Source organism: Rhinolophus sinicus, chromosome 3 (assembly GCF_057876585.1).
Source record: "Rhinolophus sinicus isolate RSI-liver-muscle chromosome 3, RSI-T2T, whole genome shotgun sequence".
In the NCBI taxonomy this organism is placed as follows: domain Eukaryota; kingdom Metazoa; phylum Chordata; class Mammalia; order Chiroptera; family Rhinolophidae; genus Rhinolophus; species Rhinolophus sinicus.
The window spans coordinates 104,744,560-104,772,025 of NC_142503.1; the positions used below are offsets into that span (position 1 = coordinate 104,744,560).

Genomic DNA, 27,466 nt, shown 5'->3' on the forward strand with positions numbered 1-27,466 from the left:
TATAAACTACATTCTTTTTAAGGAGGGAGGGGGAGCTGCTCATACTGCTGTTCCTCCATCATTTCATTTCCAACTCACTCATTGTACAATTTCCTAGGAGTACAGTGGTTATGGAGTGAAAGCTTTGCAGTCGTGCGTGCGTGCGCACAAACACACAGGCACACGTACACACACACAAACACAGAAAAAAGGAAGGAAACAAGGAAGAAAAGAGGGAAAGGCAAATGCGGGTCTTTATTTAGCACAGCAGAATAGAACAAAGGAGCAGAAGAGCAGGCATCTCGTCACCTCTGGTTGGGTTTTCGGGCTATTAGGCACATACAGACTTTAACTCAAAATACAGAAGTTCTGCTTTTCTCTCTCAAGTGCTGAGTGTCGTCTGAACAGCATCAAGATTGGGGTGAGCCTGTGTAATTCCCTTTCATTTTTCATCTGCTTTGCTGATTGTAAAGTGAAACAGAGCCGCTCTCGCCTCTGCATGTGACACAAGGCTGGAGGCACACACATTCCAGAGCGGCCTTCCCCAGGAGCCAGCTGTGTGCAGGTAACTGAAGCCTGCCCTCGGCCCCGCTGTTAATAAGAGTAATTGGCAGGCCACTGAGGGACTGCTGCAACACCGTGATTTGCTCTGGACGAGGGTCTCCCCAGACCATATGCACATGCAGCGGTGATAGAAATATTTTCCATATGAGGTCTCCTCTCACATGCTTAAGTGCTCCAGGCTGAGTTAGGCCGGCCCATTTGTCATTTACTCTGCACAGTAAAAAATCAACAGGGAAGCTGCAAACTTCAACTACAACTAGAGGGCAATGGTTTGCTTTCAGCTTTCAGCAGCACTAACCCATTCAGCTCCTCCAGCTCCCATTCAAGACTTCAGGCCCCCCCACTGGCCCACAAAATATCTGCAGAACAGAGGACATGAGTAACAAACACGCTAAAAGCCCGAAACAAGTGACCCGTTTCTGCATGCCTCCAAGACACATGTCTATTTTGAACAGAGTAACAAACCTGCTGAAACCACAGCCGGCCTTGGGCTGGGCTTTGGGAGCACACTCCGGCCACCCCTCATGGAAAGGAAAGTAATTACATTAGGCTTGCGTCCATCCTGACAATGCTAACAAAAGACAAAGCTGTGAAGTGGCCCCGTGGCCTTTTTAGGAGATACACTCCTCACTTGGCTTTTCAAAGAGGAAGATAGATTAAGGAAAAAGGCTGTCTTTTCATTACTCAGGCATCTGTGACTTTTCATCAGCAGAAGGAGTACAAGGCGTGGATAAGGTAAGTTTGTTGCAGGCCAGGTTCTTCCCTCTCCAGCAGAACTTAAGTTCTTCCCTCTCCGGCCCAGATAATCATCCCTTCCAATCTCTTTGCCTTCATCAAAAACTGGTGCCTGCAGGCATCTATGATGTTCAGAACTGTATCCAGCTAGCATATAAGCTAAACCAATAAGAACAAACCATTCTCATGGGCCTCAGACTTGCCTCCTTCTGTGATAGATCTGGACACACTCGTAGCCCTGATATGTATCACTGTCCTTCTTCAAACCTGTGATAGAACGTTACGCACAGAGTTTTCCAAGCACATCAAAGCAAAACAGGAGAAAAATGTGATGCAAAAAAGCAGAAAAGAGAAGCAGTTCCTCTAGCATGCATATTCTCTCTGCAACACTGGAGAAAAGTTCCCAGAAGGTAACAGTGCCTGTTGGAATCTGACATGCACATTTTCTTTATCCTGCAGTGGCAGAAGGAGAAATGTGCACCTCCAGGCACCTGTCATCAAGGCCATGCCAACTCCCCAGGGTGGCAACTGTACAGACAGCCTCCGAATGAGATTTTACAAATTACAGGGTTCTTCAAGAAGAAAAGACGTCTGTCTCTAAGAAATGGCCAGGCAAGCCTAAAACAGCAACATAAAGTATGACTCTTTGCACACCATAAAAGCCCATTCCCTGATCCCTCTTGATAGATAGAAGAGGAAATATAATGCTGACAAAAATACAACTTCTGACAAGATATTTTATTTGGCTTACCTCTCCCCCAGGTCTTGCTAACACTGCTGTTTGAACGTGGAGCAGTGTTAATATCAGGTAGCTGACAAACATTATTACCCAAAGTCAGAACTACCCTAGCAGAGCACTCCGTCTGCCAAGTGCTAACAGCTAGCAGATGCACTTGTGTCTCGGGATTCCAGCCCTGGAGCTCCGCTAGGCACCGCGCTGTTCCCTCTGCTCTCCCTCACTGTACTACCCGGAGCTCCGAGCTCAGCCTCTGCTCTGGAGAAAACTGGTAAGCTGATCTCTTCATGTAATAACTTCTCCCGGCTGGGGGAGGGGACAGGAGCCAGCTGGGAGCTGGGGGGCTGCCTTTAACAGAAAGCAGAAAGGGGAGGGGCAGAAATGATCAATGTGGAGTTCTGCATCTGGTCTCATTCATGAAAAGCCTCCAAGGTAAGCACTCCACATGCAGGGGGATGACCCCTGCTTCATCAACTGAGGCAGGCGGGAGGCGGTGAGCTTCAGCAGAGTGAGCTCCAGGCTGGCAGTTGGGAGACCCAGGGCCTTCCTAGTCCAGGATCTGCTGCCAACAAGCTGTGTGTGCCTGGAAAAATTGCCAACCCTCTCTGGGCATCAGTTGGTTTTCTCACTGATACAATCAAGGGTTGAGTGGATGACCTCTGAGTTCCTCTTCAGTTCTGATTTGATGGCTACAGAAATCTAGGCAGTCAAAGGCCGCTTAATCAAGGGCAGCCTTGAAGGATAAAAGTCACAAGGGAGGGTGCTGTGTATTTATTTACGCATTGATCATGTGGACGTGAATGAATGGGAACTGGGCAAGCCACTCCATCCCCCTCTTGCTGCCTCCCTGGGTCATTGTGCCTAACCAAGAGCTTGAGGAATTATAGCAGATGATGTGGAAAGAGATAGGAAGGTGGGAACAAGTGAAGCTCGGTCCTGGCAGAACACAGTGAAAAGCAGGATGGTTTTAAAGAAAAACACTCTGAGTCGAGTCAGGTGAGGCAGGCTGGAGCTTGGGGGCACAGGAAGCACAGGAGCAGGTCGGGGAGCAGGTGTTGCTAAAGCCTAAGGTTCACTTGAGACACACCCTAAGTGGCCAGCTCGTATTGTCAGATAGCAGGGCTCATGGTTTACCGCAGGTTGAAAACCCACCATATATTAGATTGTGCTTGACTGGGCACAAAGAACCATTCTGGAGGAAGGGATGGCTGCACTGTGCAGTGGAAACAGCCGGAGCGCTGGAATCTGGCAGACCTCCTCCAAGCCCCAGTTCTGCTACGAACTCCCTGTGAGTCTGTGGGTGAGTATTACATCCCAGTACGCCCCCCGTCGCCCCACCTGGGAAGTGTGGACAGGCCATCCGATGGGTACGATGATTATCAATTAGGTCACGACGCATAAAACTTGGCATAGTTCCTGACACACAGTAAGCGCCAAAGACATCGGCTTTCTCTTTGATCTGAATAAATATCGGCACCCAGTCCCAGAGAGTAAATTAATAAACACTCGAAGAGCCTCAGGTTGTGGGCATTTTCCTGCATTAATGAGGAAACTCTAAACCACACTGCAGTTTGTCGCCATCTCAGAAAGTTTATTATCACCAGTCACATGATAACTTAGTAGTGGGGAGTTATTTGGGGGGTTGGGTGGAGGTTCTTACAATCCCTTTCTCCTGCTGTGTAAGAGTCAGAAGGTACAGTGAAGATATCTCCAGTTAGAGAAAGGAGGAAAGGACTTTCTTCTCTGCCCCTCCCTGCCTCCTCTTCTTCCTCCTTATTTACACCATCATCATCACTAGGCTGCATCTAATGACCAAAGCAGCACTGTCATTTACTCAGCAACCTCGTTACAAGTGCAGGCATTGTCTAAGAAAGCCAAAGTTCTTGGAAGTCTAGGGGTCTTGTCTAGTCCAAGGCAAGATAGTAAATATTTTTGATTTGTAGACCATATGGTTTCTGTGGCAACTACTCAACTCTGCTGCTATAGCACAAAAACAGCCCCAGACAAAACACACACGAAGGGCCAGGCTGTGTTCCAATAAAACTTTATTTACAGAAACAGGAAGCTTGCCAGACTTGGCCACAGTTTGCCAGTCGCTGGTCTAGACGCTTCCCAATCACCTTTCAACCCACCGCAAACTCATTTTTGACCTCTGCTCCATTATAAGGACTCTGGAAATGTCCCCAATGTCCCCAGTGTCACAAAATACATACAAAGGATCATCTTCAGGGCTTAACTTATTTGAGTTTTCTGCAGTATTAACCAGCATTGTTTTTCACATTGTGGTGAAATATACACAACATAAAATTTACCATTTTAATGATTCTTAAGTACAAAATTCAGTGGCATTAAGTATATTCCCAATGTTGTGTAAGCATCGCCACTAGTTAGTTCCAGAACTTTTTCATCCTCTCAAACAGAAACTCTGTGTTCATTAAATAATAACTCCCCATCCCTCCTTCCCCACAACTCCTGATAACTTCTATTCAACACTCTGTCTCTAGAATCTGCCTATTCTAGCTTCCTCGTGTAAGTAGAATTAAACAGGATTTGTCCTTTTACGCAGGGCTTACTACACTTAGCATGTGTTCAAGGTTCATCCATGTGGTAGCATGTGTCAGAACTTCATTCCTTTTGAAGGTTGAATAATATTCCACTTGATGGATAGACTACACTTTGTTTATCCATTCATCTTTTGATGGACACTTGGACTGTCTCCATTTTTAGCTATTGTGGATAATGCTGCTGTGAATGGGAGTGTACAAGTAGCTGTGTGAGGCCCTGCCTTCAGTTCTTTTGGGTATACAGGTCTGACAATTAAGTTCACAAACTCATCCTAGAAAAAGTGCTACCTACCTCACTGCTGAATATCACTATGGTCACCTTGGAAGTACTCCCCTTGGGAAGCTGTGCACCGATGCCAGCGCCACCCTTCAAGGCAATTTTGGAACATTTTTTCTGGAATGGCCATCACAGCTGTTGGCGTATTACCCTTGATGTCCTGAATGTCATCAAAATGTCTTCCTTTCAGTATTTCCTTTATCTTCGGGTAAAGAAAGAAGTCATTGGGGGCCAGATCAGGTGAATAGTGAGAGTGTTCCAATACAGTTATTTGTTTACTGGCTAAACACTCCCTCACAGACAGTGCTGTGTGAGCTGGTGCATTGTCGTGATGCAAGAGCCATGAATTGTTGGCGAAAAGTTCAGGTCGTTTTCATTTAACTTTTTCACTCAGCCTTTTCAGCACTTCCAAATAGTAAACTTGGTTAAATGTTTGTCCAATTGGTATAAATTCATAATGAATAATCCCTCTGATATCCAAAAAGGTTAGCAACATTGTTGCAACAACTGAATTGTCAGACCTCGCATACCTAGGAGTAGAACTGCTGGACTGTGCGGTAATTCTGCTGAACTTTTCAAGGAATCACCCAACCGTCTTCCATAGCGGCAGCACCATCAGCGCACAAAGGTTCCGGTTTCTCCACTTCCTTGCCCACACTTCCTATTTCCCACTTTTTTGATAACAGCCATCTGAAAGGGTGTGAAGCACACACTCTTCATTATGAGCCACACTTAGCTTCTAGACAACTCTCTAGTTTTCCTTTGCCTCCAATTAGCCAGCATTCTTGAGCACTGTGAGCCAAGTATTATCCTAAGACTTCTATACATGGTGTCTCATGTAATCCTGACGACAGCCTTAGGTTAATTAACTTGCCCCATGTCACACACTGGGTAGGTGGCAACGCAGGTATTCTGACCCTGGCAGCTTGCCTCTAGCATTCATCGCTTAATCTTGCACTGTCACCACTTCTCTGTACATGCTCTAGTCTCCTTGCTACCTACTCGGCCTAGCCCCTGAACGCCTGTGTTCTCGGCCCTCTCTCTGCTGTAGCCATTCTCCTTGGGCCATCTCGTCACTTCGCTGGCCTCAGCCACCCTTTAAATGCCAATGACTCCACAGTAGTCTCTAGCCAGTTCTTCCTCCTGACCCATGGGTCCTTATATCCAATTGCCTAGTGGATACTTGGATCTCTCAAATGTACGCCAAACTGAACAGGTCTAAAATGGAACTGATGTTTCCTGAAATCTGTTCTTCCTCCTGTTTCCCCCATCTCTGTGAATCACATCATTACCCATCTAATTCCTGGAGGTTGGAAACTGGGTGTTCTCTTGAGTCCTACTCCCTCACTTCCTTGTCCAAACCATCACCAAGTCTGAGTGAGTTTCCTTGGAGATCTCCCCATGTGTCCATGGTGTCCGATTCCCGCTGCCCCTGCTCCCACCCGGGCTCCCATCTGGGCCTCCACCATCCCCTCCTGACTTTTTGTAGCAGGACTTTCCCTTTCACGTCTCTCCCACCACAACCACTAGGATTGTTCTACCATGGGAGTCAATCATGTCACTCCTGTGATTCTTTTTTTTACCTATCTATTTTGAAGCCATTTTCTGTTATAGAGTAGTTGTACAGACAGCACAGTGTGTCATGGTATATTTTCACTCACTTCCTTCTAATGTTCACATCTTAAGTAGTTATGGTAACTATGGAAACTAAGGCGTTACCATTGGTACAACAGTATTAACTAAAATGAAGACTTTATTCATAGTTCCCCAGTTTTTCTCCAAATGTCCTTTTTCTGTTCCAGCACCCAATCCAGGAGACCACATTGCATTTAGTCAACACAGCTCCTTAGTGTCTTCTGGTGTGTGACAGTGGCTCAGCCTTTCTTTGTTTTTCATGACCTTGACACTTGAAGAGTACTGGTCAGGAATTTTGTAGAATGTCCCTCAATTTGGATTTATGTGATGTTTTCTCATGATTAGACTGGGGTTACGGGTTTGGGGGAAGAAAATCCTAGAGGTGAACTGCCCGTCTCATCACATTTGTCAGGGTTCCCCACATAAACGTGGCATTCCGGTGATGTTAACCTTCACCATTTGGCTAAGGTGGGGTCTGCCGGGTGTGTCCCCTGCAGTTATTAGTTTTTCTGTTCCATACCTTACTCATTAGAAATGAGTCATTAACTCCAGTGCAATTAAGCTCCCCTTCCTGGAGGAGAATATCAAAAACAATTTGGACATATGTTACAATCATCACAATAATTAATACATATTTGGGGGGAGATACTTTGAGGCTATGCAAATATCCTGTTTCTCAAAGTTTCGCCCACTAATCTGAATATTCATCGGTAGATCTTGCCTGCAGCAATGTTTACTGCATGCCCTAAATGGTGGTTTTCTGTTTCCCTCCTGTCTTCTGCATCTATTAATCAGAATTCATCAGTATGGACGATTTGTCCCTCCCCCATTTATTAATTAATTCAATCATTTATTTATTCTTTCCTGCTTTTAAAAGTCTTTTGATGACTCTCCATTAGGGATGAAGTCCAAACTCCTTCATATGACACCTCAAGGCTGTTTGCAATCTGGTCTCTTCCTGCCCCTCCAGTCTCGCCCTTCTTTTCTGTTAACACACACCGCACTCTCCAGACATCTTCAGCCACAGGAAATTGTCCCCAAATGCCATGTGTCCTTGTGCTCATGCCTTCCTTCGTGCTCCAGAACGTCACTTCTCCACCCTCACTGAGTTAGCTCCTGTTACTCTTTGTCTCTTTGGAAACTCAGCTCAAATTGTTTATAAGCACCAAATATTGAAAACGACCTACATGCCCACTGAGAAAGACTGAATGAGTAACTTGTGACATTCATACAAAGGAATACTCCACAGTAAAATAAATAAATAAATGACACTACAAAAGAAAAAATTGCACTTGCCTCCTAAGTAATGATAGGAAAACATGTCTAAGATCTATCATTGAGTGAAAATGTAGGACGGCCAACAGTGTGGTCAGTGTCCTACTGTTTGCACATGTATGTGTGTAATTGCTTGTGTACATGGTAACTGTCTGTGGAAGAGCACACTAGAGGCTAGCGACAACGGCTGCTTCTAGGGAGGGGAACTCTGCAGCTTCAGGGCAGAGATGGCAGGGCGACATTGCTGTATAGTCACTTAGTCACAAGTGGCTACTGAGCACTTGAAATGTGACTCTTCCAAATTGCTGTGAGTTAGAAAGTAAAATACACTTTGTAACAATTCAAAGACATGGTACCAAAAAAATGTAAAGTATCTCAGCAATAAGTTTTTATGCTGATTAGATGTTGAAATGATAATTTTATGTATGTGGTTAAATAAAATGTAGAATTATTAGGAATTTCACTTCTTTTGTTTTACTTTTTGAAAATGTGGCTACTATAAAAATTTGACATCACATTGTATTTTTATTGCACAGCACTTCTATAACCCTTTTCATACTAACTGAATTGTTAAATATATGACAATTCAAAAAGTAAATACAAATGAAATAACAGCAATAGTAACAGTTAATAATAGACATAAATACACACACGGATCCCCCTCCCTCAGTGATTCATTTAAAGGTCCCCTTTTCTGGGAGTTGTGCGTTGCCAGGCTCCCTGCCAAGCCGAGGGCTGTGCCCCTGGCCTTTGTCCCCACACATCCTCTGATTAGCTCCAGCGCAATCTTTATCAAACTGTATTGTTATTGTTAATGAATGTATCAACCTTTCATCAATAGAGAGCAAGCCCTTGATGACAGGAGATACAGCTTCTGCGTTCCCAGGGCTTCCCACATAGACAACCCCACTCAGTGTGTGCTGAATATGGGAGTGGATGCAAGGCGGTTCCGACAGACAGTCTTGTCTGCTTGTGACTGGGGGAGAGATTCTGATGGTGCATCTCAGATACCACAAAAGGGGGAACATGAAAAGGAGAAATTTCCTCGAGGAAATGCAAATCATTTTTAACCTAACTTTTGGGTGACTTAGGGAAATATATATATGAGTGGGGGAAAGGTGAGTATCAAAAAATAAGGAAAACAAATGTTTTCTGAAGACTACATATTTCACGTAAAATATAATCAGGTACTTTTGTCTTAATAACAAAGAAGAGTAAATCCATAGCAGATAAATTATTGTATTTCCCATAAAGAAAGCTGTCCCTTTGTGAAGGGAGAAGAGGCAGGCTCCTCCACAGAGCTATAGATTGTAGGGCTAAACTCTTCAAACTATGTTTGTTTCTTTAAATATGCTACATTGTGCAGAATGGGTGGAAAAAGTCTGTCAAGTTGGCTGTAGGTCCAGCAGCAGAAGCAGGTGTTAGTAATTAACTCTCCCTTTGTGTGGACCAAGGAGCCACTAAATAGCCAAAGAAGTAGAAGTGAGGACGCCAAAGGGGAGTTCATTGCTCCGTTCCCCTCGCACATGAGGAAAACCACGAGAACTTACAGCACAGGGACTCACCACTTCCTTGAAAAGGGGCCGAAGCCTGGCAGCCTGAATGCAGGGCTGTGTTCCTTGGCTGGGCTTTGATGCAGAGCCTGGAGCAGGGCCAGGGACACAGGTAGGAGGTGCTCATGACAAGCGCACAGGACAGGCCCACCGGGGAGCCCATCCAGAGAAAGCATAAGGGCCGTTCTCAGGCTGACCACAGTCTTTACTACAAGCCTTTAAGGTGGAGGTTCTCAATCTGTGGCCCCTGGATCCCCATGTGGGCATCATCAGGGAACTTGTTAGAGATGCAGACACTTGGGCCCCACCCAGACCTACTGACCCAGAAACTCTAGAGGTGAGTTTGCTCTAAAGTTTGAGCACTGCTGCTCTGAGGAACAGTTCTCTGTCTAGTCACCCTCAATTCAAACTTATAACTTGCCAGTCTTATTTTTATAAAAACTTATTTTCTTAGAAAATGAGACTCTCAGATTTTAAAACATAGCATCAAGCTATAATAATTAAAACAGTGGCAAATACTACCCGTGTAGGATAGGCACTATTTATATATAGGCACTATTATACCAAACATGGAAAAGGATTTCGTGTGCAATCAGTGTGTCACTTCAAATCTGCAAAAAGAGGATGGAAAATGGTTGGAAATCTGGCGAATCACTTGGGAAGCAAATAAGGTTATTTCCTTAATTTATACTATATGCCCCAAATAAACTGCAAGGAAGGTTAATGATGTCAATGCAAACCATAGAAGTATCAAAGCAATAAAAGAAAATAGGTCAGTATTTCTATATTGTTGGCGTGGAGAAGGACTTTTAACACAACTCTAACAAAGGCAGACATCATAAAACATTTATACATTTGCATATATTTTTAAGAGTCTGTAAATCAAAAATACCATAAACAAAATTAAAAGCCAAATACACCGTAGAAAATGTATTTCATTTGTTTCCTTAGTGAAAATATCAGCACTATCACGTGTTGAATCCCAGACGGACAATGACGAGCAAAGCGGACTCAGTTCCTGTCTCTGTGGAGCTCACTGTCTGGTGCAGGAAGCAACACTAACGAAACCCAACAAGTGAATTTAAAACTGCAGTGTGAAATGGGCTACAAAGGAAAGGTATGTGGCGACAGAAGATGCTTTCTTCATTAGGGAGACTGGCTTGTGGCAGACGCAGTAACGGCTTTCATGAGGACCTGAGACGAAGCAGGTGCGGACGAGAGAGTGAGCAAGCGGGAAGCACAGCCTCGCGTCAGGCTGGAGACAAAGGGAGGATCCGCAATGAAGAGTTTTGTCCTTTTCCTAATGAGAATCTCTTTAAGGGCAGAGGCAGCAGTCACATGACCACATTTACGTTTTGCAAAGGCTACTCTGTTTATGGAACAAGGACTGGAGAGAGAGAAGAGAGGAAATGGGGAGACCAATTAGCAGATTACGGCTACAGTCCAGATGAACAGAGATAAGGGCTTACACCAGGATGGTGTAAAGAAGTGAATAATTTCAAAGATAATTTACAACATACATAATGGGAAAAGGTTTGTCTCTATAATATATATATATATTTAAAACCCCCCACAAATCAGATAATGACAATTTTAATTCTGGAAGGAATGTCCAACCATAGAGGAGTTGCTAAATATACTATGGTGTATCCAAAAAGTGAAATCCTGTCCAACCATTTAAAGTGACTACGTCATATTTATTGATATGGGTATATTTTGATGTTATATTGTTTTAAGACAAATGGAAGGAGAGTCTTTTCAACAAACAGTGCTGGGATAACTGGATATTCACATGCAAAAGAATAAAGTTGGACCTCTACCTCACACCACATATAAAAATTAACTCGAAATGGATCACAGACTGTGGCAGGCAGAATAATAGCCCCCAAAGATGTCCATGTTACATTATATGGCAAAGGGGATTTAAGACAGTAAAAGGAATTAATGTGGCTAATCAGATGACTTTAAAAGATTATCTTGGAATATCGAAGTGGGCCCAATGTAATCACAAGTGTTCTTACTGTATTTTGCTGTGTATAATGTGCACCCACATTTTTGGCCCAAAATTTCAGGGAAAAAAGTCTTTTGTTTTAATTTTTTAATTCAAATTTTTATTTGTTTACATTTAGGTACTTGATTTTTGTATTATGAAGGAATTTCAGCATTTTTAAAAAAATATATTATGGTACAAGAAATTTTACGTAACAAATAATTACAAAACACAAGAACAGATACAAGGTACAAGACTTTTATGTATCGGTAACAAATTTACGGTATTTACGCATCATAGAAGGCCAAGAACTCTTTGTCGCTGCAAGTTCGTCGTAAGTTCAACAAAACAGATGATCATATTCCAGGGTATTATTTTACATACGGATATTGTCATTGATTTCTAGAGTTACACTTTTAACTCATAAGCATAAATAAAAGAATTAAAAACATTTATGTAGATACGCAATTAGTACTACCTATGTATATATAATGCACATCCTTATTTTTCCCTCACAAATTTGGGCAAAAAAGTTCACATTATACACAGCAAAATACGTTAAATGTGGAAGAGTGAGGCAGAAGAGGAAGTTGGAGTAATTTGATGTGAGAAGAACTCAACGGGCCAATGTGGGCTTTGAAGATGAAAGAGAGCTGTGGGCCAAGGAATGTGGGCAGCCTCCAGAAGCTGACAAAGGCAAGAATACAGGGATTCTACATTGGGGCCTCCACAAGAATGCAGCCTTGCCCACACCTTGACTTTAGCCTAGTGAAAACCATTTTGGACATCTCACCTACAGAACTGTTAGAAAATCAGTTGTGTTATTTGAAGCCATTAAGTGTGTGTTAATGTGTCACAGCAGCCACAGGACACTAATACATAAAACTATTAAACTTCTAGAAGAAAGCGTAGAAGTAATTTCATGACCTTGGGTTAGGTGATGGTTTCTTAGATGTGACATCAAAAACACAAGTAACAAAGGAAAAAATAAATAAATGGGACTTCATCAAAATTAAAGACTTTTGTGCTGCTAATGATACCATCAAAAAATGAAAAGGCAACCCACAGGAGAACATTTTTACAAATCATGTGTTGGGTAAGAGACTTGTATCTAGAATATATTAAAAAAATCCTTACAACTTTATCATAAAAAGACAAATGACCCAATTGAAAATTAGGCAAAGTATTTGAATAGACATTTCTCCAAAAAAGACATACACCTGGCCAACACGCCCATGAAAAGATGCTCAACAGTATTAGTCATTAGGGGAATGCAAATCAAAACCAAAATATGGCACCACTTCATACCCACTAATCACAAATACAGGTAAGAACAAATATTGGTGAAGATGTGGAGAAATCCTTGTACACTACTGGTGGTAATGTAAACGGGTGCAGCTGCTTTGGAAAATAGTCTGGCAATCACAGCATAAAGTTACGCACAGAGTTACCACGTGACCCAACAATTCTAATCCTAGGTATACACCTAAGAGAAATGAAAACATATGTCCACACAAAAACTTGTACATGGATGCTCAGAGCCACATTATTCTTAATAGCCAACAAGTGGGAACAGATCAAATGTCCATCACCTGAATAATGGATAAATAAAAAGTGGTATGCCCATACAAGAGACTATTATTTGGCAATAAAAAGAAATGAAATGCTGATATATGCTATAACATGGTGATCCTTGAAAATATTATGCTAAGTAAAAGAAGCTAGTCACAAAAGACCACTTATTAAATGGTCCAGGGCAGGCAAAGTTATACATAGAGAAAGTAGACTGGTAATTTCCAAGGCCTGAAGAATATGAAGAGAAATGGGGAGTGGTTGCTAATAAGTATAGGATTTCTTTTTGGGGTGATGAAAATGTCTAAAAATTAGACTGTGGTTCACAACTCTGAAAATACTGAAAAAGTATGGCATTATATACTTTAAATGGGTGAACAGTGTATGTGAATTATTTCTTAATAAAATTGTTTTTTAAAAGTAGGCCATAAAATGGCATCCTGAATATAATTCTTTTTACCAAAATAGAATTTTGGTAAATTCTATTAATTTGTAAAAAGTGATTATCACATTCTTGTTTTTAAAATTTTAGTTATTCTTTTTTCTACAATGAGCAGCAGAAAAATGTAGTAAGATTACAAAATTATTTTTATTTGGAAAAAATGGGGAATATAACAATAAAAATGGGAAACACCATGAATAGTCAATTCACTGATGAAGATATGCAAATGCAATATGAAAACAGAATATGAAAAAAATTAACATCAGTGGTAACTGCAGAATTACAAAACCAAAAAACACGATGCTGTGTTCACCGAATACACTGGAAAATAGTCTTTATGAATGATAAATACCCATTACTGGCAAGACTTAGGGAAGTGGGGAGTCTGACACAGGGCTGGTGAGAATGTAAGACAGAACAGGTGCTTTAAGAACCGGGCTTCTCACACCTGAATGTGCGCACACATCACCTGGCCTCCTCCACAGTGAGCCACCCCTGTTACTTACCCTTTCCTCCTTCAATGCCCAATCTTTCCCTTTTACCTCTCTCTCCTCCCAGCATAGCCCTACTGAGGCAGGAAGTTCTGACTTCTGTGAACCGGAATTTGCTGGAACCAGCAACAACCTTGGCACTGACTGTAACAGCCTGAGCTGCTGAAACAGCATCCGAAGGCTGGGAGTCTGCTCTGCTGGGTGTTCACCAGCTCGCACACAGAGCGTGTTCATTTTTTCCTAATACAGTTGACGCTTGAACAACATGGGTTTGAACTGCGCAGGTCCACTTATACATGTTTTTTTTCCCAATAACTACTGTGAATGTACTTTCTCTTCTGTATGATTTTGTTAATAGCATTTTCTTTTCTCTTTCTTTATTGTAAAAATACAGTATATAGTACATATAACATAGAAAATATGTGTTAATTGACTATTTATGTTATTGGTGAGGCTTCCGGTTAACAGTAGGCTATTAGTAGTTAAGTTTTTTGTTGGGAGGGGGTGTCAAAAGTTATACTAGGATTTTCAACTGTGCAGCGATGGCACCCCTGACTCCCGCGTTGTTCAAAGGTCAACTGTAATTTCTACCAGCGGCCTTTTAGTTTCTTCTCCCATAAAAAAAGATCTGAAGACGATAATTTGAAGGCTGTGGCTACCAGTAAAAAGTGGCAAGAAGTCAATACAAACTGGAAAACTAATACTGTGTCTGAAAGCACTGCTACCTAGCTCCAATCGATGTTGGGTAAGCACTCAAAGGTCACTACAGGTCTCTCGAAGGTGAGGATTTATGTTCCTAAGCATGATTTCAAAGCAAAAGCTAGTACACATATCATTAAGGAAGAGGTCAAGGCCACGCTAGTTATTCAAGTTATTAGTTAATATTTACTGTGACAGGTGTTAGTCTGGGAGGTCGACGTGATCCCCATGTAAGCCTCAAATCCTACGGATTAAGTATCCCTCATTGTACGGTTGATGAAGCTGACGACTGAAAACGGTACAATTATTTTCGGCATAGTACTTTGTTTAAGAAAACAGAAGAGTGTATAGAATGCTTTAGAAAAATTTCAGTTTTCTAATTCATGAATTTCTGATAATTTAGAAAAAAAATAGTGACATTTATTTCCCCTGTCTTTATTGAGTTCCCCCTTCCCAACCCAGAACCTGGCATCAGGAGTGTTTAAAACACAATAAACGTAGTTCACCTGGCTTTCAGCTGAAATTCTGAGGCAAGAAACTCAAACAGACTTCTTGCTGACAGAGAACCTTGTTCTGTATCTCACATGGCATATTGAGACTAGGTCGACCTTATCTTTAATTTTTAAGCATCTATGAAATTTGTTTTCCCACAGTAACAAAATATAAAACAGTGCTGTCATGTTCAGAAGGATGTCCAGTGCCATCATAAGGGGAAAGATTTTAAAACTCACCTCTTGTTACATCAAGTTTATTAGTTAAAGGCAATGCTAGCTGCTGTAACAGAGAAACCTGGAGGTTTTAATGGCTTAATACAAAGAGGGCCTCTTTCTTGTTTGGGTGAAGTCCAGATGGTGGGGCAGGTGGGGCTCTCCACGGCCACTTGGGGACCAGGCTTCGAGAGGCTCTGCCCACTTCAAGACACTATGTCCAGGGTTGCCCTGGCCATTGCTATCCAGCTGGCAGACAGAGAGGGGAGGAAGGGGACGACAGCCAGGACCGGCCTATCCCCCACTGGTCACATCTAACTGCAAGAAGTCTGGGAAATGTGGCCTGGAAAGAGTCAGGTTTGGCAAAAAGCAAAACAGTCTGCCATTGTAGACAGGATCTTCTGAATGGGCGAGCTCATCTCTGTTACCTGTGATGTGCGTTTGGAGGTGACCGCGGAGAGCCCAGACTCAGTCCTTCCTCTCTGTGAGGCCTGGTGTCTGCTGTATAGTCAGATTCCCCCTGCCCCTGCTTTGCTAAGGCCAGACCAGAAATCTGATGAATTCACTACAGAAGCCTGTCTCATCATTCCCATCAATCCATGTGCAGGTATTTCCGTTTCAGAACCAGAGGCTGCAGCCCAGTGAAGGAGTTATTGCTGACATTTGTGGACACAGCAAGGTAAGGAAATCAAGATTTGTTGAGCGCCTACTCTATGCTGGCGCTTGACAGATATGATCTTATTTAATTCTAATAACCATGCAGGAAGGAATTTTACTTCCGTCTCCATTTTCCAGATGAGAAGACTGAGGCTTACAGAATTAGTAGGAAGAAGTGGACCCTGTTCTGCATGTTGTCCAAGTCCATGTACTTTCCACCATAGCACTGCCTCCCACGGAGTGAGCCGTGGGCTCTCAGGTGACATTGTGGGGGTGTCCAGAATGGGAAGGTCCTGCCAACACCCTCCACGGCGTCTCCTGATGCTCTTATAGGCCGTGACTCTCAGAGAGGCTGGGAGCCTATCACAAAACCCCCATGACACATGGGTAAGAGCACTCGCCTCTAATCCTTATCACCAACCCAACAACAGCAAAGACGGAGGGATGAGGGGGAGTTTCCAAGTTAGCTGTCCAACATTTTAAACTTTTGTGGTTTCCAGTAACAACCACTTTGGAAACTTGGTTATCTGCCTAAGAGCAAGTGATTTTGAGGCACTCTTCAGTCTTACCTAAGGCAATTTTCCTAGGCTCACACCTAGGATATGTCAGGGAAGATATTACAGCATAAATGGAAACATGGGTAGAAATCAACAAAATCTGAATGTCAGTGAAAGAAAGCAGCAAAATTTGAAGAACATCCAAAAATCCTAAACAAGATTTGCAAACATGAACTAAAATGTATGTGGCATATGTGTGTGTATCAGCACCTAATTGATGTTATTGAGAATAGACCAGTGGTTTCTGACCTTTTTGTGTGTATCTATAGCACACTTTCAAATACTCAAATTTTTAGCTGTACGTTTGCAGGGCTTTAAAGGTGAACGCTGGTTATGGAAAAGAAAGCTTCAGGAAGTTCCAAGAACTTCCTACAGCTGTCACATTACTCACTTCTCCTGCCCTCCGAATGAGAAGAATTGTTTACTTTCCAAACCATTTGCTTTTTTCTATTCATGAGAAGTGTTTGTGTATTTCAATAAATGGCCATTTTTCATGTGTGCTAACCTGAGGTGACGCCATGCCTCTTATCTCACGCGCAGAAAAATTGTGCCTCATTCTGGGCCACATCCCAGTTCAACCGCATGTGACAGACACTACAAGAGAATCTATTCTAGGTTGAGGAAAGAATAAATTTTACATCCAGATCAAAATTTGGCAGAATACCAGGTGCCACTGCTCTACAATAAGCCATCACTGGCTCTAAAGATTTGCATCACCTAACTGGAAATGTGTCAAATAAAAGTCATGACATTTCACAACTGAGATATTCAACTCCCTTTCACACATACAGTCCTTCATCCAGCCCATAAACATGTCAAGAGAGATTCAACATCGTGTTTCCAATGCAGCACTGAAGAAATAGTTTCGTTCAGGAACAACAAAAATAAAACCAAACACAACTTTAAAAAAGAATCACTGAACTAAACCTAAGAATAGTGCAATAAAACTGCAAGAACGACAGCACTTCTGTCTATTTGGGAGACCTTGAAGTGACTGTGTCCTAACAAGAAAGAAGTAACTTGAAAATATCTTGCCTGTGCCAGCGATGTGTGATTTAAGAGAGGAAATAGTTGGGGGCTTAAGAGACCTTTGCAGGGAGCCTGGAAGCTGGCTGCAAGTTTGAAGACATTTGCATTCCCTGGAATCTAGGCTCATTTCTCTCTGGGAACCACCAGGATATAGAGTCCATAAACTGTGATTTTAGAAGGCCCCTGAAGCAGGCAATGAATCAGAACAAAATGAAACTCAGTGTAAGTAGGTAGCAATTTATCGTGGCTTTGTCCCCAGGATATAGGGGGAAATTCAGACATTTGCAATGAAATAGTGATGGGACAGTAAAACACTTTAAAATCTGATACTGTATCCAGGAACAAATGTAGCTGGCTAGGGTTGGTTCTCATTTCCTTGGCTCAATCGATTCAACTACTAGTTCCTGGGTGTCTGCATTGTGCCATGTGCAGGAAGCTCCTGGTGAATGGGCTCCAGGTCTTGAGGGAATGGAGAGGGCACTGAGTTTTTAATTAGCGGTGCTAAGGCAGAGCTGCAGTATATCACATCCTCTCACTAGCGCTCACAGAGGACCATGGTTTTCTGCTGCACTTTCTGGACTAGTGAGAGTTCCCTGCTTCTCAAAAATCCCAACCGATTCTGACTTTTCAGCATGATTTAGGAGGGAGACTTCTGCGTCGGGGCCCTGTTTCCGCACAGCTGGAATATTCTGTCCATGGACTGTGATAACAGTAGTCAGTTATTTCTAACTCATTGGTTGGCAAAACGTCCCACGAATACATAAAATCTTTGCATAAAGTTCTTTCTGCATTGTAAATCTGTATAACCCACTCTTGACCTCATAGTTGGAGTAAATTTATCCATGGGCCCTTTTCAACCACCATCTCCCCTGATGGCTCTGAGCCCAGGCCTGACCTTGTCCGGTTCTGTATATTCCACTGCCTTTAGCATATTTCCACTTGCAAGTCTTACCAACATATGAAACTAAAACATCTACAATTCAATTTGTAATCTGGTGGTTAGGAATGGCAGTTTTAACATCAGAATGCGCAAGTCACATCCTGGTTGTGCCGCACACTAGCTACACGTCCTTGGGCAAGTAACTTCATCCCCATGAGCCCCATGTTCCTGATCTATAAAGTCTGATGCCTGATGGCACCTGGCCCTTAGGGCTCCCAGGAGAATCAAATGAGGTATTACACGTAAAACACTTACTGTGGTGTCCCATGCATACTAAGAGCTCGGTAAACATTCACTCTTTTTATAATCATTGCAAAATTGATGTCTATTATTTCTGTCATTGGTACCCACTGCTCTCTACGTGACACAGGGAGTGCTAAAGATTGGAGGGTCTGGGATTAGTGTGGCACGGGGCAGGGCGGGGTCAGCTGTGCTCCCGGAAGGCCCCTTGGCACACATGGAGTCGGGGGTGGGAAAGACAGTTCTTCAACGCATGAAGTAAGGGCTCATAGGTCACCTCCCTCCCTTACTGTGCTGATCAGTTACAGCGGTCTTCCCACCTCCCCCTCCAGGCAGCATGGGAGTCGCCATCCAATGGATCAGAATTGGCACAATAGCTGACATTTACAAGGTCTGACAATGCAGCTCGCCAACTTGTGGCAATGATGTTGCTAACCTGTTTTGATAGCAGAGGGATTATTCATTATGAATTTGTACCAACTGGACAAACAGCCAAGTTTACTATGTGGAAGTGCTGAAAAGGCTGCGTGAAAAAGTTAGACGGGAATGACCTGAACTTTTCGCCAACAATTCATGGCTCTTGCATCACGATAATGCACCACCTCACATGGCACTGTCTATGAGGGCGTTTTTAGCCAGTAAACAAATAACTGTATTGGAACACTCTCCCTACTCACCTGATCTGGCCCCCAATGACTTCTTTCTTCACCCGAAGATAAAGGAAACATTGAAAGGAAGACATTTTGATGACATTCAGGACATCAAGGGTAATAGGACAGCTCTGATGGCCATTCCAGAAAAAGAGTTCCAAAGTTGCTTTAAAGGGTAGACTAGGCACTGTCATCAGTGCATAGCTTCCCAAGGGGAGAACTTCGAAGGTGACTGTAGTGATATTCAGCAGTGAGGTATGTAGCATTTTTTCTAGGATGAGTTCGCGAACTTAACTGTCAGACCTTGTACGTGTCACACCTCCTCTAAAGCAAAAGCTTCTGCTGTGGATAAGAAGTCACCAGAGAAAGAAGACCCCAAACCACAAGATGGTCCCACAGACTATTCAAGCCTTCTAGTGACTTCTGCCAATGCCATCAGTCCCTGTGGCCATGCTTGTGGCTGGCAGGGGTCTCAGGAAACAAACATCAACAGACCACCTGACTCAGTTTGTCCTCACCCCATCCTCCTGGCCCTCACATTTTCTTTTCCCCCTCATCCCTATCTCAGAGGGCGGGGAGCCTGAGAGCATATTGTCCAGAGGCGTGTGGGCCATTGTACTTTGGGATCATCCAGGTGAAATAGGGCCACAGTCACACAAGTCTGGGAAGGCGGTCCCCACGTGCCGCCCTTCAGAGGGCCACAATACACACAAGCGTGCCAAAGGCTTAGAGAAGGGCCACGAAGTGAGGCCCGCTCAACCCCATGTGGTCCAGTGTTTCACAAATGTGCTGCTTGTAGAACCATTTCCCCTACATATTCCCCACGGACATTCCACAGTCCAGTATTTCTGCAGCACACGGTTTTGGGAAACATGCTTTAGTGCCCAACTGAAAATTTCTCTTTCTCTATTCACACGGGGATCAAGTCCTAGAAAACTCTTTCACCAAATGTCTCCTGATTCCACCTCCTCCACTTGATTCCCAGGGCCGCTGCCTGATCCCACTGCTCATTTCCTCAATCCTGGACTAAAACCAGGGTCTCCCCCTGACCCTTGCCACTCTACTCCCGTCAAACTATCTTCCTAATACATGCATGTCATTGTCATTGCAATGGATTGAATCACAGTACCCTAACAGGTATCTATCTCCATGTCGCAATCCCCAGAACCTGGGAACATAAATGACAGAGTTCAGGGCACACTCCCCCCAAATAGGGCACCTTGGCATATTGAACATTTTAAGCTAGAGGAATCTGAGAAATGGTGGGTACAGGAAGGACTCTCTGATATTCCCCCGAAGCAGGTCATAGCATCCTCAGGGGAGGGGTGCCCTCCCTGTACCTGGAGGAAAAGACCGCCCTTATCTCCAACAGAGAGGGACACCCAGAGGAATCTGCAGGCACAGGCCTTGCTAAGCTTCCCACTTTACTACTCTCAGCTCATACTCCTTGTGCTGTCACATTTCCCCATGACTCTCCAGTCTTCCTTACACCTGGTACAAAGACATCCAAGTTTAACTGCTTCTTCAGGCCTTCCTTCCCTTAAAGGCTCCTGTGTCACCTACAACTTATTATATTAAGTAAATGTAGATGATTTTGTCTTGCTAATCTGTCTTTTGTTACACGGGCCCCAGCCAAAACCTTAGAATGCTAGAAGGAAAATTTTTCCTCCCCTGCATGACCTTATTTGGACAAAGTGTCTTTGTAGATATAACTAAGTTAAAGATCTCAAGATGAGATCATCCTGAATTATCCAGGAGGGTCCTAAATAGTAATACAACGACAAGTGTCCTTATAAGAGACACACAGAGGAGAGACACAGGGAAAAGAGGAGAAGCCATGTGACCAGGGAGGCAGGAAATGCAGTGACGCAGCCACACGCAGCTGGAGGAAGCAAGGAAAGGTTCTCCCCCAGAGCCTCTGGAGGGGATGTACCCTGCAGTCTGGTCTCCAGAACTGTGAAGTATAAATGATGTTGTTTTAAGCCATCGAGCTGGTGGTGGTTTGTTACAGCAGCCTTAGGGGACTAATACAGTGATCATGACATCTTTTTACTCATCTCCAAAAATGAAGCGACATGAGCCAATGCTTACATACCCCCAAGTGTAGATTCCTCTGTTCCCATCACGTGCCAGATGCCAAAGTGTGGTCTTTATTGTGGTGGGACCTCCATGTATGATATTGCAGGTCACGTGTGGCTTTCGGAAGGCTCGGCTGCCCATGCTCCCGGTGCCAGACTGGAGTCCAGTTAAGCTGCTGGCTCCGAAGTCTCCAACGTTAGAACTTATTAGATCCTTCTTTTCACCTCCCCGATTTACCGCCACAATGCCAGCTCCCTCACTAAGTGGCATTTGAACACAGACATCTACTGAAACAAGTCAGCTCTATTTAGAGACACAGAGGTGTTAAATCACATATTCTAGAAGGCACACAGAAAGGCAATGAAGATCCTGGGTTTGCATGTTGTCTTTGCTTATGTTTCTCTTCCCCACATTCATTCATTCAGTCAGTCAGTCAGTCAATCAATGTTTATTGAACACATACTAAGTGACAACCACTGTTGCTAGAATGGGTTGCATTGAAGCATGAAAAGCTGAATACATCTCTTTCAATCAATGCACCATATTTTCTGCTTTTCCCAACACTCAGCCTCCACTTGAAACTGCAAGTTCCTTTTATTGCTGTGTGCCCTGGGCCTCCCTCACCCCTACTGCTAACCCAATCCCTTCAAAGAGAACTATTTTTTACGGGTGGCAGGTGCACGCCTTGGATGAGGGAGGCAGCCCAGAGGACCGTTTTGAGTTTGTTTCTACCAAGGCCTTACAGTACATGCTGGCTAATCTAAATAAATATTGGCTTTCAATAACAAACAATAACAAATACATAACAATAAAAAGAAATTGGGGGAGGTTTAAAGACATAAACACAATGTCCATCTAACACAAGAGATTTTATTTCAGGTCGAAAAAAGTGCTCTGAAGTGGGAATTTGAGACCCAGAGCCTGGTTCTGCCACATTCCAGTTGGCTGGTCTCTGGATTCCATCTCTCCATCTTCAGGAGCAGGGAGACCTTGGTCTACAAAGCCCAGGGCCATGGCAGGTGCAGGAGTGCACACTGTAACCACGGGCCAGTGACGAGGACGTGGAAGCTATGTGGTCTTGAACATGTTAGGCCCCTAATTCTCAAGGAATTTGTTACCCAGGGAGATGCCGTCTGGCTCACATCACAGGTGGCTGTATCTGTCCCTTACCAATTTCTGTAATAACTCTTACCAACGATGAACCCTGAAGAACAAGCTCTCACCTTATACATTTTTGATGTTTGGGGCTTGGAACACAGTAGGCACTCACTACGCGTTGGTCAAACAAATGAACCAATGTCTATGATTCATGACATTTTTCTCCAGGGGAGCTTGAAGGAACGCTGAGTGACAGCAAAATCTGATCCACCAGGTGAATCGAAAGAAAACGATTTCCAGGTTAAGAAATTCTTTTAGAACACGAATGAGGACTGAGAACAACCTAAGAAGCTGTCTCCTTACTCATGGCCATTTAACAGAGAAATTCACAGCTCCCATAGCATCTCAATCGTCTTGGAAGTCTAGGTACTTTCAAGTTGGAGAAACACAGACATATGATTAAAAAGTGACTTTGCCAAGACCACGGAGCCTGAGAAAACTTAGATCAGATTATCCATCCATGTTTCTGAATAGGAACAGATGAATATCAAAGAACATATATATTTTTAAATGATGCAATAGATTTAATTAACTATGAGGTCTAAAGTACCTTATTCCATTTATTTAAATGATTTCTTTTTAAGATACCCTATGTATATATTTTCTTTTAAAATCATGGAGAACTAAAATATCTCAGCGGAAATCATCCATAACCACACCACTTTTCTTGTTTGGGGGAGGGGAGAGGAGAGTGGAGAAGCAGACACAGCTTTTTAGGTGTTTGTGAAGTGGAATTAAAAGGGGGGGAAGTATTATTTGAGTAGTATCAACTTTAGACTTACATAGTAGGAGAAGTCAAGTGAGTAAGGCAGTAATTTCCTTCTCTTGATTCACATCAATTTCCTCCTCCCACCCTTCCCCCCCCCCAAGTTAATCACCTTTAAGTTGCTCCCTGAATCTGAGAGTTGGTCTAATGGACATTCAAAATCAGTTTGATCATGGAAAACCTTGGCTGTTCACCTTCAAGATCTCTCCTCCAATTCTGTGTTGCTACATGTGCTCCTTCCTTTTGGGTTTGCAAAGACTTCTGGGGAAGCACCCACCCCCACCTCTGCCCAACTCCACATATGCATATTCATTCCTCACTTATGCAAAGTGGTTGAGGATTTACCTCTGGTACCAGATCATCAAGGTTCAAATCTCAGGCCCACCCCCACTATAATGTTGGGCAAGTTATGTAACCCTCTAGAGCTCAGTTAGCCCATCAGAAAAAGGGGCGCAAGAACAATAGCTATATCATAAGATCGTTGTGTTTATTGAAGGAATAATATGTCCAGTGCTCAGCATAGAAAGTGATATGTAATAAGTGCTTAATGAATCATAGTAAATGATTATTATCTCCAAATGAGAGTCATGGTAAAACATTCCAGAAATGTGTAAATATGAGCATTCTCCCCACCCCGGATCTGTGGGGAAAAAAGACATCCAGACACTGTGTGTTTAGATGACACTGCTTTTCCCCCACAGGCTGCCTAAGAAAGCGATGCCAGCAGGAGGCCCAGCACCCCCGTGGGTCCTCCCCACCCACAGAAGCTGCAGGAAAGACAAGGCCCTCAAGGGTGCAGCGTTTCCAGTTTGCACTGATCAGGAACCTTCTTCTAGAGTCAGCCAGCGCGAGGGCATCATGGAACAAACCTGTTTACCTTTGTCACCATCTTGCAGATCCTTTGTCATCTGGGTCTCATCTCCAGACCAGCCTACGCTTCCCTTAGGGAGGTGACTCTCCAACCCTCTCTGACAACCCCCCAAGCATGCCACTCTCACTTCCAGAATTAAGAGTCTGTCATCCAGCCGTATCACTTAGTAGCGGCAAGTTTCTTAACTCTTCTGTGTCTCAGTTTCCTGTGTAAAATGGGCCTGAGAGTATTATCTACAGTTTAGGATTATCGAGGGGACTAAAGAACGTATTCCAAGAGAAGCACTTAGAATACTGCTAGACACACAGTACATGTTCAATAAAACTAGCTGTTGTTACTATGATTTGCCACCACTGCTGCTGAGACAAATTCTCTACAGCTTCACCTTCTTTGCTGAATGTTCCCTTCTCTTCAGCCCACTAACTGGACCTGGCTGGCCCCTGAGGTTCCCTCCTCACATCTCAAGTATCTCAGGGTCTGGATGGAGGTAGAGTAAATATCGGGTTTCCAACCCTTTTGCTGTTTCCAAAGCTAGTACTATCCTCTTTATTCAAAAGCCTCCAGGCCCTCTGAAATTCATGTTCTTCTAACCATTTCCCCCACTTCCCGACTTGCTCCTGTATCCGTTATTCTTCACACAGAAACCAGAGTGATCTTTTAAAAACTTATGTAAAATCTTAATATGATCTTGCCTTTCCCCTTGCTTACGCTGCCCTAAACATGTGCATTCTGGATTCTCCGTATCATTCAGGTCTGAGTTCAAAAGACATCCTCTCAGAAAAACGCTTCTAAAAGCTCCCAACACAAGCAGCCCCACATGCACCATCACTTCACTCCATCTGTTATTCGTATGGAATTATCGACATCGGAAATGATCTAGATTTTTCTATAACTTACTTTTTTTCTGTTTTTCTTCTCTAGTACATATGCTCCAGAAGATCAGGGATCTCGCCTTTAATATTTATTGTAGAACCTCCTGAGCCTCGAATAGTGCCTGGCCCACAGAATCCATCAATTAACATTTCATGAAAACATAAATACAAAACTACAGACAGACCTGGGTTTGAATGTGAACTTTGCCACAAATTGGTTGTGTGACATTTTTCAAGTTATTTACCCCTCTCAGTCTCAAATTCCTCAAACTAAAATATGAGGGTCCAGGGGCGGGGGGGGGGAGCAGTCCACACCATCAGACGAGGATTAATGAGATTGCACCTAACACACTGCTCGGCACATTCCCAGCATTCAACAAATAGATGTTATAGTTATTTTTATCCAGAGGACAACACAGACCTTAAACTTCAGTAAAATGAAGGTTTGTTAAACTTGGATTTGCTTCTCTGTTTCAGAGAGTGGATTGGTATAGAAGCTAGCCAGAAGGATGTTTCTATCACTCCCACCCAGGTAGGAATGTCCCATCTTGGACAAATGCCTCCCTTTGTCTGAGAAAGAGAGCAGATCATCACATCACCTTCCTGAGAATAATCGATCCCATATTTAAGGTTTGAGAGCTGACAGATGAAGGATCCCAAGGTACCATAACTTCTTGTATAAATTAGCAAGAGGACCTAAATTTTCCATAGCCTAATTGAATGCATTTAGGATGGGAGTAAAAAAAAAAAAAAAAGAAGAAGAAAAAGAACATATTTCCCCATAAGGAATGAATAAGGGAAACTTTCTCCTTTTTCCTCCTAAGGAAGGGTGTGTTTTGTGTAATCAAACAATGTCTGTGTGTTCCCAAGGGCACCCTGCCCTCTGAGCGCTCTCAGATCCAACTTCTCCTTGACTTTCCTGCTGGGGGTCTCTGAATCGTTAAAATAAGGAGAAAGGAGTCTGATCTGTTCTCCTCCTCGGAATTCACGGCCAACAGACAAAGCATACACATGTCTATGCAGCACTTCCCTCCCTCTGGGAACCCTCCAGAAGTTTTCCAGGCTCTAGCAGCGCAGTTTTTTATTTTAAAAGAAGTTGCACCAAGCCTTCTAGGCAATTGCCGGCTTTTAGCTCAACCAAGGCAACCGATGTCACAGAGGGAGCTGTGGGCCCCTCTTCCATGGGTCTGAAGAGAAAGATGATCGAACATTCTCTTGTTCTTTTAAAGGTGGCTTTGGATGAGGACTAGGGCAAAGCACGCAGTTTGGTGCGGTGACGTCAGTGAGAACCAGGCAGGCGCAGGAGGAGGAAAGGTTTCCGTGGCAGGCAGGCTGGCTTGGAGGGGCCAGTGGGACTCCACGGTGAGATGTTCTGTGTGCAGCTGACCCTGTCTGTGTGGAATTCGGCTAGGAGGGCCCCTTACTGCTGCTACAACCGAGAATGTCCTTGGGTCCAACATTACTGTAGTTGAAGAGGAATTTATAACATGAAATTCAAATACACTCAGATTCTGAATTAGGGAGATTTTCGTTGGGAATGTGAAAGGAATATAGGGAGAAAGGAGAGAGAAGACCAAGGGCGAGGATGAGGGCAAGGCTCGGACACACAGCGAGAGAGAAAAGGAGGATGGAAGCAGAAAGCAGACACTCACAGAAAGGAGACATGGCTGGGAGGGAGGTGAAGGGAGGAGGGCTGGTGGGGATGGAGGGACGGACAGATGGCAGGAAGAGTCGGCTTAGAGCACGAGGAAGGGACCCTGTTACTCAAGTTCCCTGTTACTTACCTTGCTGCGTACTTGGATAATGGTCATCGGAATAAACTAGTATCTGACGTTTTTGCTAGCACTTCCTAAATTAGTCACTGTTCTGTGTTTTGGACAATCTGACCATGTGTGAGCTCATCTTGTGCCAATGAAAGCAGTCAGCGCTCCCTGGGCAAACAGACAGAACTGTTCAGTGTCGCTTGCTGTGACGCAGGCTGCTCTGTCTGCACCGCCCAGCACGACAGCCACGCGCCCCAGGGGCTGCCGAGCATTTAAAATGGGGCTAATTCAACCAAGGAACTGGATTTTAAATTTTCTTTAATTTTAATTAATTTCTCAGATAATGATATTGTATTCCAAAGGGGGTAAAAGTGAGCTATATTATATAGTATACAAACGAACAGTTAAACATTTTAATAGCTATGTAATTATTTTAAGGTTAATTAAAAAACTACAACTGTACAACCGACATGATTTCATAGATATTGTACTGCTGATACAGGTTAGCCAGCACGTCCCTAGGTAAACAGGGAGGTCCCTGGTGGAATAAACAAAAGACAGCCATATCCTAAAACTCCAGGTTTTGAAATCACTCCTTTGCTCCAGGACAAAATGTAACAAGGCCTTGAGGTTAATCATAAAATTCCTTTTGGCCTGACAAATGG

The 27,466-nt window shown here is 43.4% G+C and overlaps 1 protein-coding gene and 1 long non-coding RNA gene across 4 annotated transcripts in view; one reads left to right on the plus strand and one right to left on the minus strand.

Moving 5' to 3' along the window:
- Positions 1-27,466, minus strand: part of THSD4 (thrombospondin type 1 domain containing 4) — a 583,467-nt gene that overhangs the window by 210,503 nt on the left and 345,498 nt on the right. Inside the window, exon 1 of one of the 2 annotated variants that reach the window (XM_019736037.3) lies at positions 2,030-2,248. The exons of the other annotated variant lie outside the window; for it this stretch is intronic. Within the exon in view, the coding sequence (XP_019591596.2) occupies positions 2,030-2,101 (72 nt within the window). The 5' untranslated portion in view covers positions 2,102-2,248. Of the gene's footprint in view, positions 1-2,029; positions 2,249-27,466 lie in introns of those variants that run through there. 2 annotated transcript variants of the gene reach the window in all.
- On the plus strand, positions 2,152-16,909 carry LOC148758542 (uncharacterized). 2 transcript variants are annotated; one of them, XR_016020761.1, is made up of 4 exons: positions 2,152-2,285; positions 10,270-10,435; positions 15,827-15,898; positions 16,015-16,907. It is a non-coding gene; the product is annotated as an uncharacterized LOC148758542 (long non-coding RNA). The 2 variants fall into 2 exon arrangements; XR_016020760.1 differs by having other exon boundaries at positions 15,827-16,909.